Source organism: Pseudophryne corroboree, chromosome 3, assembly GCF_028390025.1.
Source record: "Pseudophryne corroboree isolate aPseCor3 chromosome 3, aPseCor3.hap2, whole genome shotgun sequence".
Lineage (NCBI taxonomy): Eukaryota > Metazoa > Chordata > Amphibia > Anura > Myobatrachidae > Pseudophryne > Pseudophryne corroboree.
Genome location: NC_086446.1, coordinates 763,843,720 through 763,860,166, shown reverse-complemented (window position 1 = coordinate 763,860,166; position 16,447 = coordinate 763,843,720). Strand labels below are relative to the sequence as shown.

The following is a 16,447-nucleotide window of genomic DNA, read 5'->3' as shown; positions in this document are numbered from 1 at the left end:
TCTGTGTACATTTTCGGTATCGCCTGCCTAGAGAAATGGAACCTAGATGGTATTTTGTCCCGGGACACAGTACCTCAAACAAGTCTATAGTTGGCTCTGCAGTAATGATGGATACCGGAACCACGTTTCTCACCGCCCAGGATGCCAAGGCCTCAGTTATCCGCTTTGCAGCAGGATGACTGCTGTGATATTTCATCTTCCTCGCAAAGGACTGTTGGACAGTCAATTGCTTGGTGGAAGTAGTAAAAGTGGTCTTACGACTTCCCCTCTGGGATGACCATCGACTCCCAGCAGCAACAACAGCAGCGCCAGCAGCAGTAGGCGTTACACTCAAGGATGCATCGGAGGAATCCCAGGCAGGAGAGGACTCGTCAGAATTGCCAGTGACATGGCCTGCAGGACTATTGGCATTCCTGGGGAAGGAGGAAATTGACACTGAGGGAGTTGGTGGGGTGGTTTGCGTGAGCTTGGTAACAAGAGGAAGGGATTTACTGGTCAGTGGACTGCTTCCGCTGTCGCCCAAAGTTTTTGAACTTGTCACTGACTTATGATGAATGCGCTGCAGGTGACGTATAAGGGAGGATGTTCCGAGGTGGTTAACGTCCTTACCCCTACTTATTACAGCTTGACAAAGGCAACACACGTCTTGACACCTGTTGTCCGCATTTCTGTTGAAATACTTCCACACCGAAGAGCTGATTTTTTTGGTATTTTCACCAGGCATGGCAGTTCTTTGCTGTGCTTTTGCCAGCTTAAGTCTTTTCATTTTTCTAGCGAGAGGCTGAGTGCTTCCATCCTCATGTGAAGCTGAACCACTAGCCATGAACATAGGCCAGGGCCTCAGCCGTTCCTTGCCACTCCGTGTGGTAAATGGCATATTGGCAAGTTTACGCTTCTCCGACGACGATTTTATTTTAGATTTTTGAGTCATTTTTTTACTGATATTTTTGTTTTTTGGATTTTACATGCTCTGTACTATGACATTGGGCATCGGCCTTGGCAGACGACGTTGATGGAATTTCATCGTCTCGGCCATGACTAGTGGCAGCAGCTTCAGCACGAGGTGGAAGTGGATCTTGATCTTTCCCTATTTTTGGAGCCTCAACATTTTTGTTCTCCATATTTTAATAGGCACAACTAAAAGGCACCTCAGGTAAACAATGGAGATGGATGGATACTAGTATACTTATGGATGACGAGTGACTGACGACACAGAGGTAGCTACAGCCGTGGACTACCGTACTGCGTCTGCTAGTATAGAGATGATAATGATATAAAATATATATATATATATATATCACTACTGCAGGTATATATAATATAATGATGGACCTGCTGGACACTGTCAGCAGACTCCTAAACTACTAGTATGAAGAAGATAGAAAAAAAAAACCACCACAGGTAGGTATACAATTATGGACGAGCACTGACGACACAGAGGTAGCTACAGCCGTGGACTACCGTACTGCGTCTGCTAGTATAGAGATGATAATGGTATAAAAAAAATATATATATCACTACTGCAGATATATATAATATAATGACAGACCTGCTGGACACTGTCAGCAGACTCCTAAACTACTAGTATGAAGAAGATAGAAAAAAAAAAACCACCACAGGTAGGTATACAATTATGGACGAGCACTGACGACACAGAGGTAGCTACAGCCGTGGACTACCATACTGCGTCTGCTAGTATAGAGATGATAATGATATAAAAAATATATATATATCACTACTGCAGGTATATAAAATATAATGACGGACCAGCTGGACACTGTCAGCAGACTCCTAAACTACTAGTATGAAGAAGATAGAAAAAAAAAACCCACCACAGGTAGGTATACAATTATGGACGAGCACTGACGACACAGAGGTAGCTACAGCCGTGGACTACCATACTGCGTCTGCTAGTATAGAGATGATAATGATATAAAAAATATATATATATCACTACTGCAGGTATATAAAATATAATGACGGACCAGCTGGACACTGTCAGCAGACTCCTAAACTACTAGTATGAAGAAGATAGAAAAAAAAAACCACCACAGGTAGGTATACAATTATGGACGAGCACTGACGACACAGAGGTAGCCACAGCCGTGGACTACCGTACTGCGTCTGCTAGTATAGAGATGATAAAGATGATAGAGATGAACAAAAAAAATATATCACTACTGCAGGTAAATATTTATATAATATAATGAATGACGGACCTGCTGGACACTGTCAGCAGAATGCGTTTATAGAATAAAAAAAAAAACACCACAGGAGTGTTTAACTTTTTCAGGCAGACAATATACTGGTGGTCACTGGTCAGTCACACTGGCAGCAAAAGTGTGCACTGTACTCCTGCTATAACTGCACCCCAGTCTCCCCCACAATTCAGCTGTGTGAGCAGTGAGCACTCAGCACAGTCAGATATACATAGATGATATTATCATGCAGCACACTGAGGCTGAGCACAGATATGGTATGTGACTGTGTATCGTTTTTTTTCAGGCAGAGAACGGATTATATTAAATAATAAATAAAACTGGTGGTGGTCAGTCACTAGTAACTATCAGCAAAACTCTGCACTCTGAGTACTCCTAATGCTCCCCAAAATTACTAAATAATCAACTCAAGTGTCTCTATCTATTCTAACGGAGAGGACGCCAGCCACGTCCTCTCCCTATCAATCTCAATGCACGTGTGAAAATGGCGGCGACGCGCGGCTCCTTATATAGAATCCGAGTCTCGCGATAGAATACGAGCCTCGCGAGAATCCAACAGCGGGATGATGACGTTCGGGCGCGCTCGGGTTAGCCGAGCAAGGCGGGAAGATCCGAGTCTGCCTCGGACCCGTGTAAAAAGTAGGGATGAGCGGGTTCGGTTCCTCGGAATCCGAACCCGCCCGAACTTCAGTTTTTTTTACACGGGGCCGAGCGACTCGGATCTTCCCGACTTGCTCGGTTAACCCGAGCGCGCCCGAACGTCATCATCCCGCTGTCGGATTCTCGCAAGGCTCGGATTCTATCGCGAGACTCGGATTCTATATAAGGAGCTGCGCGTCGCCGCCATTTTCACACGTGCATTGAGATTCATAAGGAGAGGACGTGGCTGGCGTCCTCTCCGTTTATAGAGAAGAGAGTGAGACAGTAGAGAGAGACACAGTAGTAATTTTGGGGAGCATTAGGAGGAGTACTAGTAGTTACTTGCTGAAGTGATAGATAGTGTGACTGTATTATCTGACTTGTGGGGGAGACACTGACAGTGGGGAGCAGTTAGAGTCTGAGAGCAGGACTCAGGAGTACATATAACGTACAGTGCACCCTTTTGCTGCCAGAGTGCCACACTGCCATTGTGACCACACTGACCACCAGTATAATATATATTGTGATTGTCTGCTTAGGAGTACTACTTGCAAGTTGCTGATAGTGTGACCAGTGACCTGACCACCAGTTTAATAATCACCACCAGTGAGTTTAATATATATATATATATATATATATATATATATATATATATAATTGTATATAATATATATATAATATTGTATACCACCTACCCGTGGTTTTTTTTTTCTTTCTTCTTTATACATACTACTATAGTAGCTTACTGTAGCAGTCTGCAGTGCTGCTGAGCTGACAGTGTCCAGCAGGTCCGTCATCAGTCATTACATAATAAATATATCTACCTGTCCGGCTGCAGTACTAGTGATATTATATATATATATATATATATATATATTGATTTCATCTCATTATCATCCAGTCTATATTAGCAGCAGACACAGTACGGTAGTCCATGGCTGTAGCTACCTCTGTGCCGGCAGTCGCTCGTCCATCCATAATTGTATACCACCTACCCGTGGTTTTTTTTTCTTTCTTCTTTATACATACTACTATAGTAGCTTACTGTAGCAGTCTGCGGTGCTGCTGAGCTGACAGTGTCCAGCAGGTCCGTCATCAGCCATTACATAATAAATTTATCTACCTGTCCGGCTGCAGTACTAGTGATATTATATATATATATATATTGATTTCATCTCATTATCATCCAGTCTATATTAGCAGCAGACACAGTACGGTAGTCCACGGCTGTAGCTACCTCTGTGTCGGCAGTCGCTCGTCCATCCATAATTGTATACCACCTACCCGTGTTTTTTTTATTCTTTCTTCTTTATACATACTACTATAGTAGCTTACTGTAGCAGTCTGCGGTGCTGCTGAGCTGACAGTGTCCAGCAGGTCCGTCATCAGTCATTACATAATAAATATATCTACCTGTCCGGCTGCAGTACTAGTGATATTATATATACATATATTGATTTCATCTCATTATCATCCAGTCTATATTAGCAGCAGACACAGTACGGTAGTCCACGGCTGTAGCTACCTCTGTGTCGGCAGTCGCTCGTCCATCCATAATTGTATACCACCTACCCGTGTTTTTTTTTTTCTTTCTTCTTTATACATACTACTATAGTAGCTTACTGTAGCAGTCTGCGGTGCTGCTGAGCTGACAGTGTCCAGCAGGTCCGTCATCAGTCATTACATAATAAATATATCTACCTGTCCGGCTGCAGTACTAGTGTGATATAATATATATTGATTTCATCTCATTATCATCCAGTCTATATTAGCAGCAGACACAGTACGGTAGTCCACGGCTGTAGCTACCTCTGTGTCGGCAGTCGCTCGTCCATCCATAATTGTATACCACCTACCCGTGGTTTTTTTTTTCTTTCTTCTTTATACATACTACTATAGTAGCTTACTATAGCAGTCTGCGGTGCTGCTGAGCTGACAGTGTCCAGCAGGTCCGTCATCAGTCATTACATAATAAATATATCTACCTGTCCGGCTGCAGTACTAGTGATATTATATATATATATATATATATATATATATATTGATTTCATCTCATTATCATCCAGTCTATATTAGCAGCAGACACAGTACGGTAGTCCACGGCTGTAGCTACCTCTGTGTCGGCAGTCGCTCATCCATCCATAATTGTATACCACCTACCCGTGGTTTTTTTTTCTTTCTTCTTTATACATACTACTATAGTAGCTTACTGTAGCAGTCTGCGGTGCTGCTGAGCTGACAGTGTCCAGCAGGTCCGTCATCAGTCATTACATAATAAATATATCTACCTGTCCGGCTGCAGTACTAGTGATATTATATATATATATATTGATTTCATCTCATTATCATCCAGTCTATATTAGCAGCAGACACAGTACGGTAGTCCACGGCTGTAGCTACCTCTGTGTCGGCAGTCGCTCGTCCATCCATAATTGTATACCACCTACCCGTGTTTTTTTTTTTCTTTCTTCTTTATACATACTACTATAGTAGCTTACTGTAGCAGTCTGCGGTGCTGCTGAGCTGACAGTGTCCAGCAGGTCCGTCATCAGTCATTACATAATAAATATATCTACCTGTCCGGCTGCAGTACTAGTGATATTATATATATTGATTTCATCTCATTATCATCCAGTCTATATTAGCAGCAGACACAGTACGGTAGTCCACGGCTGTAGCTACCTCTGTGTCGGCAGTCGCTCGTCCATCCATAATTGTATACCGCCTACCCGTGTTTTTTTTTTCTTTCTTCTTTATACATACTACTATAGTAGCTTACTGTAGCAGTCTGCGGTGCTGCTGAGCTGACAGTGTCCAGCAGGTCCGTCATCAGTCATTACATAATAAATATATCTACCTGTCCGGCTGCAGTACTAGTGTGATATAATATATATTGATTTCATCTCATTATCATCCAGTCTATATTAGCAGCAGACACAGTACGGTAGTCCACGGCTGTAGCTATCTCTGTGTTGGCAGTCGCTCGTCCATCCATAATTGTATACCACCTACCCGTGGTTTTTTTTTTCTTTCTTCTTTATACATACTACTATAGTAGCTTACTGTAGCAGTCTGCGGTGCTGCTGAGCTGACAGTGTCCAGCAGGTCCGTCATCAGTCATTACATAATAAATATATCTACCTGTCCGGCTGCAGTACTAGTGTGATATAATATATATTGATTTCATCTCATTATCATCCAGTCTATATTAGCAGCAGACACAGTACGGTAGTCCACGGCTGTAGCTACCTCTGTGTCTTTTAGTTGTGCCTATTAAAATATGGAGAACAAAAATGTTGAGGTTCCAAAATTAGGGAAAGATCAAGATCCACTTCCACCTCGTGCTGAAGCTGCTGCCACTAGTCATGGCCGAGACGATGAAATGCCAGCAACGTCGTCTGCCAAGGCCGATGCCCAATGTCATAGTACAGAGCATGTAAAATCCAAAACACCAAATATCAGTAAAAAAAGGACTCCAAAATCTAAAATAAAATTGTCGGAGGAGAAGCGTAAACTTGCCATTATGCCATTTACCACACGGAGTGGCAAGGAACGGCTGAGGCCCTGGCCTATGTTCATGGCTAGTGGTTCAGCTTCACATGAGGATGGAAGCACTCAGCCTCTCGCTAGAAAAATGAAAAGACTCAAGCTGGCAAAAGCACCGCAAAGAACTGTGCGTTCTTCGAAATCCCAAATCCACAAGGAGAGTCCAATTGTGTCGGTTGCGATGCCTGACCTTCCCAACACTGGACATGAAGAGCATGCGCCTTCCACCATTTGCACGCCCCCTGCAAGTACTGGAAGGAGCACCCGCAGTCCAGTTCCTGATAGTCAGATTGAAGATGTCAGTGTTGAAGTACACCAGGATGAGGAGGATATGGGTGTTGCTGGCGCTTTGGAGGAAATTGACAAGGAGGATTCTGATGGTGAGGTGGTTTGTTTAAGTCAGGCACCCGGGGAGACACCTGTTGTCCGTGGGAGGAATAGGGCCGTTGACATGCCTGGTGAAAATACCAAAAAGATCAGCTCTTCGGTGTGGAAGTATTTCACCAGAAATGCGGACAACATTTGTCAAGCCATGTGTTGCCTTTGTCAAGCTGTAATAAGTAGGGGTAAGGACGTTAACCACCTCGGAACATCCTCCCTTATACGTCACCTGCAGCGCATTCATAATAAGTCAGTGACAAGTTCAAAAACTTTGGGCGACAGCGGAAGCAGTCCACTGACCAGTAAATCCCTTCCTCTTGTAACCAAGCTCACGCAAACCACCCCACCAACTCCCTCAGTGTCAATTTCCTCCTTCCCCAGGAATGCCAATAGTCCTGCAGGCCATGTCACTGGCAATTCTGACGAGTCCTCTCCTGCCTGGGATTCCTCCGATGCATCCTTGCGTGTAACGCCTACTGCTGCTGGCGCTGCTGTTGTTGCTGCTGGGAGTCGATGGTCATCCCAGAGGGGAAGTCGTAAGCCCACTTTTACTACTTCCACCAAGCAATTGACTGTCCAACAGTCCTTTGCGAGGAAGATGAAATATCACAGCAGTCATCCTGTTGCAAAGCGGATAACTGAGGCCTTGACAACTATGTTGGTGTTAGACGTGCGTCCGGTATCCGCCGTTAGTTCACAGGGAACTAGACAATTTCTTGAGGTAGTGTGCCCCCGTTACCAAATACCATCTAGGTTCCACTTCTCTAGGCAGGCGATACCGAGAATGTACACAGACGTCAGAAAAAGACTCACCAGTGTCCTAAAAAATGCAGTTGTACCCAATGTCCACTTAACCACGGACATGTGGACAAGTGGAGCAGGGCAGGGTCAGGACTATATGACTGTGACAGCCCACTGGGTAGATGTATGGACTCCCGCCGCAAGAACAGCAGCAGCGGCACCAGTAGCAGCATCTCGCAAACGCCAACTCTTTCCTAGGCAGGCTACGCTTTGTATCACCGGTTTCCAGAATACGCACACAGCTGAAAACCTCTTACGGCAACTGAGGAAGATCATCGCGGAATGGCTTACCCCAATTGGACTCTCCTGTGGATTTGTGGCATCGGACAACGCCAGCAATATTGTGTGTGCATTAAATATGGGCAAATTCCAGCACAACCCATGTTTTGCACATACCTTGAATTTGGTGGTGCAGAATTTTTTAAAAAACGTCAGGGGCGTGCAAGAGATGCTGTCGGTGGCCAGAAGAATTGCGGGACACTTTCGGCGTACAGGCACCACGTACAGAAGACTGGAGCACCATCAAAAACGCCTGAACCTGCCCTGCCATCATCTGAAGCAAGAAGTGGTAACGAGGTGGAATTCAACCCTCTATATGCTTCAGAGGTTGGAGGAGCAGCAAAAGGCCATTCAAGCCTATACAACTGACCACGATATAGGAGGTGGAATGTACCTGTCTCAAGCGCAGTGGAGAATGATTTCAACGTTGTGCAAGGTTCTGCAACCTTTTGAACTTGCCACACGTAAAGTCAGTTCAGACACTGCCAGCCTGAGTCAGGTCATTCCCCTCATCAGGCTTTTGCAGAAGAAGCTGGAGGCATTGAAGGAGGAGCTAAAAGGGAGCGATTCCGCTAGGCATGTGGGACTTGTGGATGGAGCCCTTAATTCGCTTAACAAGGATTCACGGGTGGTCAATCTGTTGAAATCAGAGCACTACATTTTGGCCACCGTGCTCGATCCTAGATTTAAAACCTACCTTGGATCTCTCTTTCCGGCAGACACAAGTCTGCTGGGGATCAAAGACCTGCTGGTGACAAAATTGTCAAGTCAAGCGGAACGCGACCTGTCAACATCTCCTCCTTCACATTCTCCCGCAACTGGGGGTGCGAGGAAAAGGCTCAGAATTCCGAGCCCACCCGCTGGCGGTGATGCAGGGCAGTCTGGAGCGACTGCTGATGCTGACATCTGGTCCGGACTGAAGGACCTGACAACGATTACGAACATGTCGTCTACTGCCACTGCATATGATTCTCTCACCATTGAAAGAATGGTGGAGGATTATATGAGTGACCGCTTTCAAGTAGGCACGTCAGACAGTCCGTACTTATACTGGCAGGAAAAAGAGGCAATTTGGAGGCCCTTGCACAAACTGTCTTTATTCTACCTAAGTTGCCCTCCCACAAGTGTGTACTCCGAAAGAGTGTTTAGTGCTGCCGCTCACCTTGTTAGCAATCTGCGTACGAGGTTACTTCCAGAAAATGTGGAGAAGATGATGTTCATTAAAATGAATTATAATCAATTCCTCCGTGGAGACATTGACCAGCAGCAATTGCCTCCACAAAGTACACAGGGAGCTGAGATGGTGGATTCCAGTGGGGACGAATTGATAATCTGTGAGGAGCGGGATGTACACGGTGATATATCGGAGGATGATGATGAGGTGGACATCTTGCCTCTGTAGACCCAGTTTGTGCAAGGAGAGATTAATTGCTTCTTTTTCGGTGGGGGTCCAAACCAACCCGTCATTTCAGTCACAGTCGTGTGGCAGACCCTGTCACTGAAATGATGGGTTGGTTAAAGTGTGCATGTCCTGTTTATACAACATAAGGGTGGGTGGGAGGGCCCAAGGACAATTCCATCTTGCACCTCTTTTTTCTTTCATTTTTCTTTGCGTCATGTGCTGTTTGGGGAGTGTTTTTTGGAAGGGCCATCCTGCGTGACACTGCAGTGCCACTCCTAGATGGGCCAGGTGTTTGTGTCGGCCACTAGGGTCGCTTAGCTTACTCACACAGCTACCTCATTGCGCCTCTTTTTTTCTTTGCGTCATGTGCTGTTTGGGGAGTGTTTTTTGGAAGGGCCATCCTGCGTGACACTGCAGTGCCACTCCTAGATGGGCCAGGTGTTTGTGTCGGCCACTAGGGTCGCTTATCTTACTCACACAGCTACCTCATTGCGCCTCTTTTTTTCTTCTTTGCGTCATGTGCTGTTTGGGGAGTGTTTTTTGGAAGGGCCATCCTGCGTGACACTGCAGTGCCACTCCTAGATGGGCCAGGTGTTTGTGTCAGCCACTAGGGTCACTTAGCTTACTCACACAGCTACCTCATTGCGCCTCTTTTTTTCTTTGCGTCATGTGCTGTTTGGGGAGTGTTTTTTGGAAGGGCCATCCTGCGTGACACTGCATTGCCACTCCTAGATGGGCCAGGTGTTTGTGTCGGCCACTAGGGTCGCTTAGCTTAGCCATCCAGCGACCTCGGTGCAAATTTTAGGACTAAAAATAATATTGTGAGGTGTGAGGTATTCAGAATAGACTGAAAATGAGTGGAAATTATGGTTTTTGAGGTTAATAATACTTTGGGATCAAAATGACCCCCAAATTCTATGATTTAAGCTGTTTTTTAGGGTTTTTTGAAAAAAACACCCGAATCCAAAACACACCCGAATCCGACAAAAAAAATTTGGTGATGTTTTGCCAAAACGCGGTCGAACCCAAAACACGGCCGCGGAACCGAACCCAAAACACACACACACACACACACACACACACACACACACACACACACACACACACACACACACACACACACACACACACACACACACACACACACACACACAGGCATATAGAAGGCACTCTGAATTACTTTTCAATAAGAACACAGGAGCCCAAGGTAGGTGATCAACATTTCAACACTTCTGCATTTTCTCAGGGTGCAAACAGTAGTGAACATTCAAGTACAAACAGCACCCAAGAGTACACGCCCACATCTCCTCCCAAGGAGGCCAGGTGAACGATATTAGTACAGTGCTTCCTAACCAAACACATCTGCACATAAAAATAGCTTTGCATTTACTATGGTAAGAAACAATGGTACAAAGCACAGCACCAACATTTTACATTAATCTACATAACAATATTCAAATACATCATCACAGTGCTAATGAGGGTCCCAGCAGTGGAATGCCGGCGGCAGGAGGGCGAGCACAACAAGCCCCTTGCGGGCTCGCTGCACTCGCCATGCTTCAGGCCACTCTATGGATGTTGTGGACACCCACGAGTGGAAATTGTCCCTGCTAGTCGGCATGCCGACTGTTGGGATTTCCAGGGGGCGAGATGTAGGGGGAGGTGACGTGAGACCGCCGGTCACATAACTACGTCCCACTAATAATGCACATATTTCCAGAGAAATTACCCTATCTAAAGTATATAAATATCTCAAAACCATACTACATGTCATGAGTTTAACTATTTGTATTTTCTTCCTGACAGGGGTTCTTAAACAGATTTCAGGGAAAATTAGATTATTGGATTGGATTATGTTGGAACAGTGCTAATATTACATGGACTTGGACAGATGGAACAACATACAATAAGACACTGTAAGTTTAATCCGATTTCAATCAGTTCAATTTGTGATGATTAGTTGTGGGGCTACATCATACTTACCTACTCTCCCGGAATGGCCGGGAGGCTCCCGAAAATCGGGTGACCCTCCCGGTCCCACGGAAGAGCAGGCAAGTCTCCCGGTTTGCGGGGTCCCCCATTGCCCGTCCGCCTACTTAGTGTGTAAAGTGGGCGGACCGGGCAGTCGATGACGCGATTCTTGCAGAATCGCGTCATCATAGCCACGCCCCCTTCATTGTAATGCCGGTGATCGCTGCATTACAGAGTGGGGTGTGTGGCTTAGAGGAGGCGTCGTCGTGACTCCGCCCTTGCTCCGCCCCGTCCGTCCTTGCTCCGCCCCCGTCCCGCCTCCGGACCACCCCCTCCTCTTCATCTAGCCTCCCCTGCCCGCCCTGCTCAGCCGACCTGGCTGCTCTCTCCCGCAGAGAGCAGCCAGAATGTTGGCAACTCTGGGCTACATGCACAGCATACTTACCTACTCTCCCGGATTCTGCGGGAGACACCCGGTTTTCGGGTAGTCCCCCGCAGCCCCCGGAAGAGTGGGCACCCCTCCCGCATTCTGCCCACTTCCTAGTGAAGTGGGCAGAATAGGGATAATAACACAGAAAAATCACGGAGCCGGCGGGGGGCGGAGCCTAATGACGCGATCCGATGCTAATCGCGTCATTTTAGCCCCGCCCCTAGCCATATTTCAGTCAATTACAGTCGCTTACCGGGAGTGGGAGGAGCCTACTGATGTGATCAGCTTGGCTCCTCCCTCATGCCCGCCCACCTGCTTCTCCTCTCCGGTCATCTCCCGGAGAGGAGATTTAAAATATCGGTAAGCATGATGCACAGTGGCAGCAACGGGGGGTGCAGATACTGATTATCTGGGCCCGGGCTAGTTATACCATGGTTGCCGGGTGTCCAGTCAGGGATGAACTGGGACTCTATAATGGCCCTAGAATAGTATCCACACGCACAAGAAAATAAGATTTTACTTACCGATAAATCTATTTCTCGTAGTCCGTAGTGGATGCTGGGGACTCCGTAAGGACCATGGGGATATAGCGGCTCCGCAGGAGACAGGGCACAATAATAAAAGCTTTAGGATCAGGTGGTGTGCACTGGCTCCTCCCCCTATGACCCTCCTCCAAGCCTCAGTTAGGATACTGTGCCCGGACGAGCGTGCATAATAAGGAAGGATATTGAATCCCGGGTAAGACTCATACCAGCCACACCAATTACACCGTACAACCTGTGATCTGAACCCAGTTAACAGTATGATAACAACGAAGGAGCCTCTGACAAGATGGCTCACAACAAGAATAACCCGATTTTTGTAACAATAACTATGTACAAGTATTGCAGACAATCCGCACTTGGGATGGGCGCCCAGCATCCACTACGGACTACGAGAAATAGATTTATCGGTAAGTAAAATCTTATTTTCTCTGACGTCCTAGTGGATGCTGGGGACTCCGTAAGGACCATGGGGATTATACCAAAGCTCCCAAACGGGCGGGAGAGTGCGGATGACCCTGCAGCACCGAATGAGAGACTCCATGTCCTCCTCAGCCAGGGTATCAAATTTGTAGAATTTAGCAAACGTGTTTGCCCCTGACCAAGTAACTGCTCGGCAAAGTTGTAAAGCCGAGATCCCTCGGGCAGTCGCCCAAGATGAGCCCCCTTCCTTTTGGAATGGGCTTTTACAGATTTTGGCTGTGGCAGGCCTGCCACAGAATGTGTAAACTGAATTGTATTACAAATCCAGCGAGCAATCGTCTGCTTAGAAGCAGGAGCACCCATCTTGTTGGGTGCATACAGGCTAAACAGCGAGTCAGATTTTCTGACTCCAGCCGTCCTGGAAACATATTTTTCAGGGCCCTGACAACATCAAGTAACTTGGAGTCCTCCAAGTCCCTAGTACCCGCAGGTACCACAATAGGTTGGTTCATGTGAAAAACAGAAAACACCTTAAGGAGAAATTGAGGACGAGTCCTCAATTCTGCCCTGTCAGAATGAAAAATTAAGTAAGGGCTTTATATATATGATAAAGCCGCCAATTCTGACACACGCCTGGCTGAAGCCAGGGCTAATAGCATCGTCACCTTCCATGTGAGATATTTTAAGTCCACAGTGGTGAGTGGTTCAAACCAATGTGACTTTAGGAAACTCAAAACAACATTGAGATCCCAAGGTGCCACTGGGGCACAAAATGAGGCTGTATATGCAGTACCCCTTTTACAAACATCTGAACGTCAGGCACTAAAGCCAGTTCTTTCTGGAAGAAATTCGACAGGGCCGAAATTTGAACCTTAATGGACCCTAATTTTAGGCCCATAGACAGTCCTGTTTTCAGGAAATGTAGGAAACGACCCAGTTGGAATTCCTCTGTAGGGGCCTTCTTGGCCTCACACCACGCAACATATCTTCACCAAATGCGGTGAAAATGTTTTGCGGTTACATCCTTCCTGTCTTCGACCAGGGTAGGGATGACTTCATCTGGAATGCCCTTTCAGGATCCGGCGTTCAACCGCCATGCCGTCAAACGCGGCCGCGGTAAGTCTTGGAACAGACAAGGCCCCTGCTGGAGCAGGTCCTTTCTTAAAGGTAGAGGCCACGGGTCTTCCGTGAACATCTCTTGAAGTTTCGGGTACCAAGTCCTTCTTGGCCAATCCGGAACCACGAGTATCGTTCTTACTCATCTCCCTCTTATGATTCTCAGTACTTTTGGTATGAGAGGCATAGGAGGGAACACATACTCTGACTGGTACACCCACAGTGTTACCAGAGCGTCCACCGCTATTGCCTGAGGGTCCCTTGACCTGGCGCAATATCTGTCTAGTTTTTTGTTCAGGCGGGACGCCATCATGTCCACCTTTGGTTTTTCCCAACGGTTTACAATCATGTGGAAGACTTCCCGATGAAGTCCCCACTCTCCCGGGTAGAGGTCATGCCTGCTGAGGAAGTCTGCTTCCCAGTTTTCCACTCCCGGAATGAACACTGCTGAGAGTGTTATCACATGATTTTTCGCCCAGCGAAGAATCCTTGTAGTTTCTGCCATTTCCCTCCTGCTTCTTGTGCCGCCCTGTTTACGTGGGCGACTGCCGTGATGTTGTCCCACTGGATCAATACCGGCTGACCTTGAAGCAGAGGTCTTGCTAAGCTTAGAGCATTGTAAATTGCCCTTAGCTCCAGTATATTTATGTGGAGAGAAGTCTCCAGACTTGATCACACTCTCTGGAAATTTTTTCCTTGTGTGACTGCTCCCCAGCCACTCAGGCTGGCATCCGTGGTCACCAGGACCCAGTCCTGAATGCCGAATCTGCGGCCCTTTCATAGATGAGCACTCTGCAGCCACCGCAGAAGAAACACCCTTGTCCTTGGAGACAGGGTTATCCGCTGATGCATCTGAAGATGCGATCCGGACCATTTTTCCAGCAGATCCCACGGAAAGGTTCTTGCGTGAAATCTACCGAATGGGATCGCTTTGTAAGAAACCACCATTTTTCACAGGATCCTTGTGCAATGATGCACTGATACTTTTCCTGGTTTTAGGAGGTTCCTGACTAGCTCGGATAACTCCCTGGCTTTCTTCTCCGGGAGAAAACATCCTTTTCTGGACTGTGTCCAGAATCATCCCTAGGAACAGTAGACGTGTCGTCGGAAAAAACTGCGATTTTGGAATATTTAGAATCCACTCGTGCTGTCGTAGAACTACTTAAGATAGTGCTACTCCGACCTCCAACTGTTCTCTGGACCTTGCCTTTATCAGGAAAGCGTCCATATTTCTTTTAAGAAGAATCATCATTTCGGCCATTACCTTGGTAAAGACCCGGGGTGCCGTGGACAATCCAAACGGCAGCGTCTGAACTGATAGTGACAGTTCTGTACCACGAACCTGAGGTACCCTTGGTGAGAAGGCAAATTTGGACATGTAGGTAAGCGTCCCTGATATCCAGTGACACCATATCGTCCCCTTCTTCCTGGTTCGCTATCACTACTCTGAGTGACTCCATATTGATTTGAACGCTTGTATGTAAGTGTTAAAATATTTCAGATCTCACCGAGCCGTCTGGCTTCAGTACCACAATATAGTGTGGAATAATACCCCTTCCCTTGTTGTAGAAGGGGTACTTTGATTATCACCTGCTGGGAATACAGCCTGTGAATTGTTCCCAATACTGCCTCCCTGTCGGAGGGAGACGTTGGTAAAGCAGACTTCAGGAACTTGTGAGGGGGAGACGTCTCGAATTTCCAATGTACACCTGGGATACTACGTGTAGGATCCAGGAGTCCACTTGTGAGTGAGCCCCCTGCGTGCTGAAACTCTTGAGATGACCCCCTACCGCACCTGAGTCCGCTTGTACTGCCCCAGCGTCATGCTGCGGACTTGGCAGAAGCTGTGGAGGGCTTCTGTTCCTGGGAATGGGCTGCCTGCTGCAGTCTTCTTCCCTTTCCTCTACCCCTGGGCAGATATGACTGGCCCTTTTGCCCGCCTGCCCTTATGGGGACGAAAGGACTGAGACTGAAAAGACTGTGTCCTTTTCTGCTGAGATGTGACTTGGGGTAACAAAAGGTGGATTTTTCAGCTGTTGCCATGGCCACCAGGTCCGATGGACCGCCCCTTTATACGGCAATACTTCCATGTGCCGTCTGGAATCTGCATCACCTGACCACTGTCGTGTCTTCGTCTGGCAGATATGGACATCACATTTACTCTTGATGCCAGAATGCAAATATCCCTCTGCGCATCTCGCATATATAGAAATGCATCTATAGTCAATAAAATCTTGTCCCTGTCAAGGGTATCAATATTTTCAGTCAGGAAATCCGACCAAGCCCCCTCAGCGCTGCACATCCAGGCTGAGGCGATTGCTGGTCGTAGTATAACACCAGTATGTGTGTATATACTTTTAGGATATTTTTCAGCTTCCTATCAGCTGGCTCCTTGAGGGCTGCCGTATCTGGAGACGGTAACGCCCCTTGTTTTTATAAGCGTGTGAGCGCCTTATCCACCCTAAGGTGTGTTTCCCAACTCGCCCTAACTTCTGGCGGGAAAGGGTATACCGCCAATAATTTTCTATCGGAGGAAACCCACGTATCATCACACACTTCATTTAATTTATCTGATTCAGGAAAAACTACAAGTAGTTTATTCACACCCTACATAATACCCTTATTTGTGGTACTTGTAGTATCAGAAATATGTAACACCTCCTTCATTGCCCTTAACATGAAACGTGTGGCCCTAAAG

The 16,447-nt window shown here is 46.7% G+C and overlaps 1 protein-coding gene across 5 annotated transcripts in view; it reads left to right on the top strand.

Moving 5' to 3' along the window:
- LOC135056801 (early activation antigen CD69-like) overlaps positions 1–16,447 on the top strand; it is a 207,968-nt gene that overhangs the window by 175,039 nt on the left and 16,482 nt on the right. For all 5 annotated transcript variants that reach the window (XM_063962405.1, XM_063962404.1, XM_063962406.1 and 2 more), the window contains one exon: positions 11,074–11,183. In XM_063962405.1, coding sequence (XP_063818475.1) covers positions 11,074–11,183 — 110 coding nt within the window. The remainder of the gene's footprint in view (positions 1–11,073; positions 11,184–16,447) is intronic.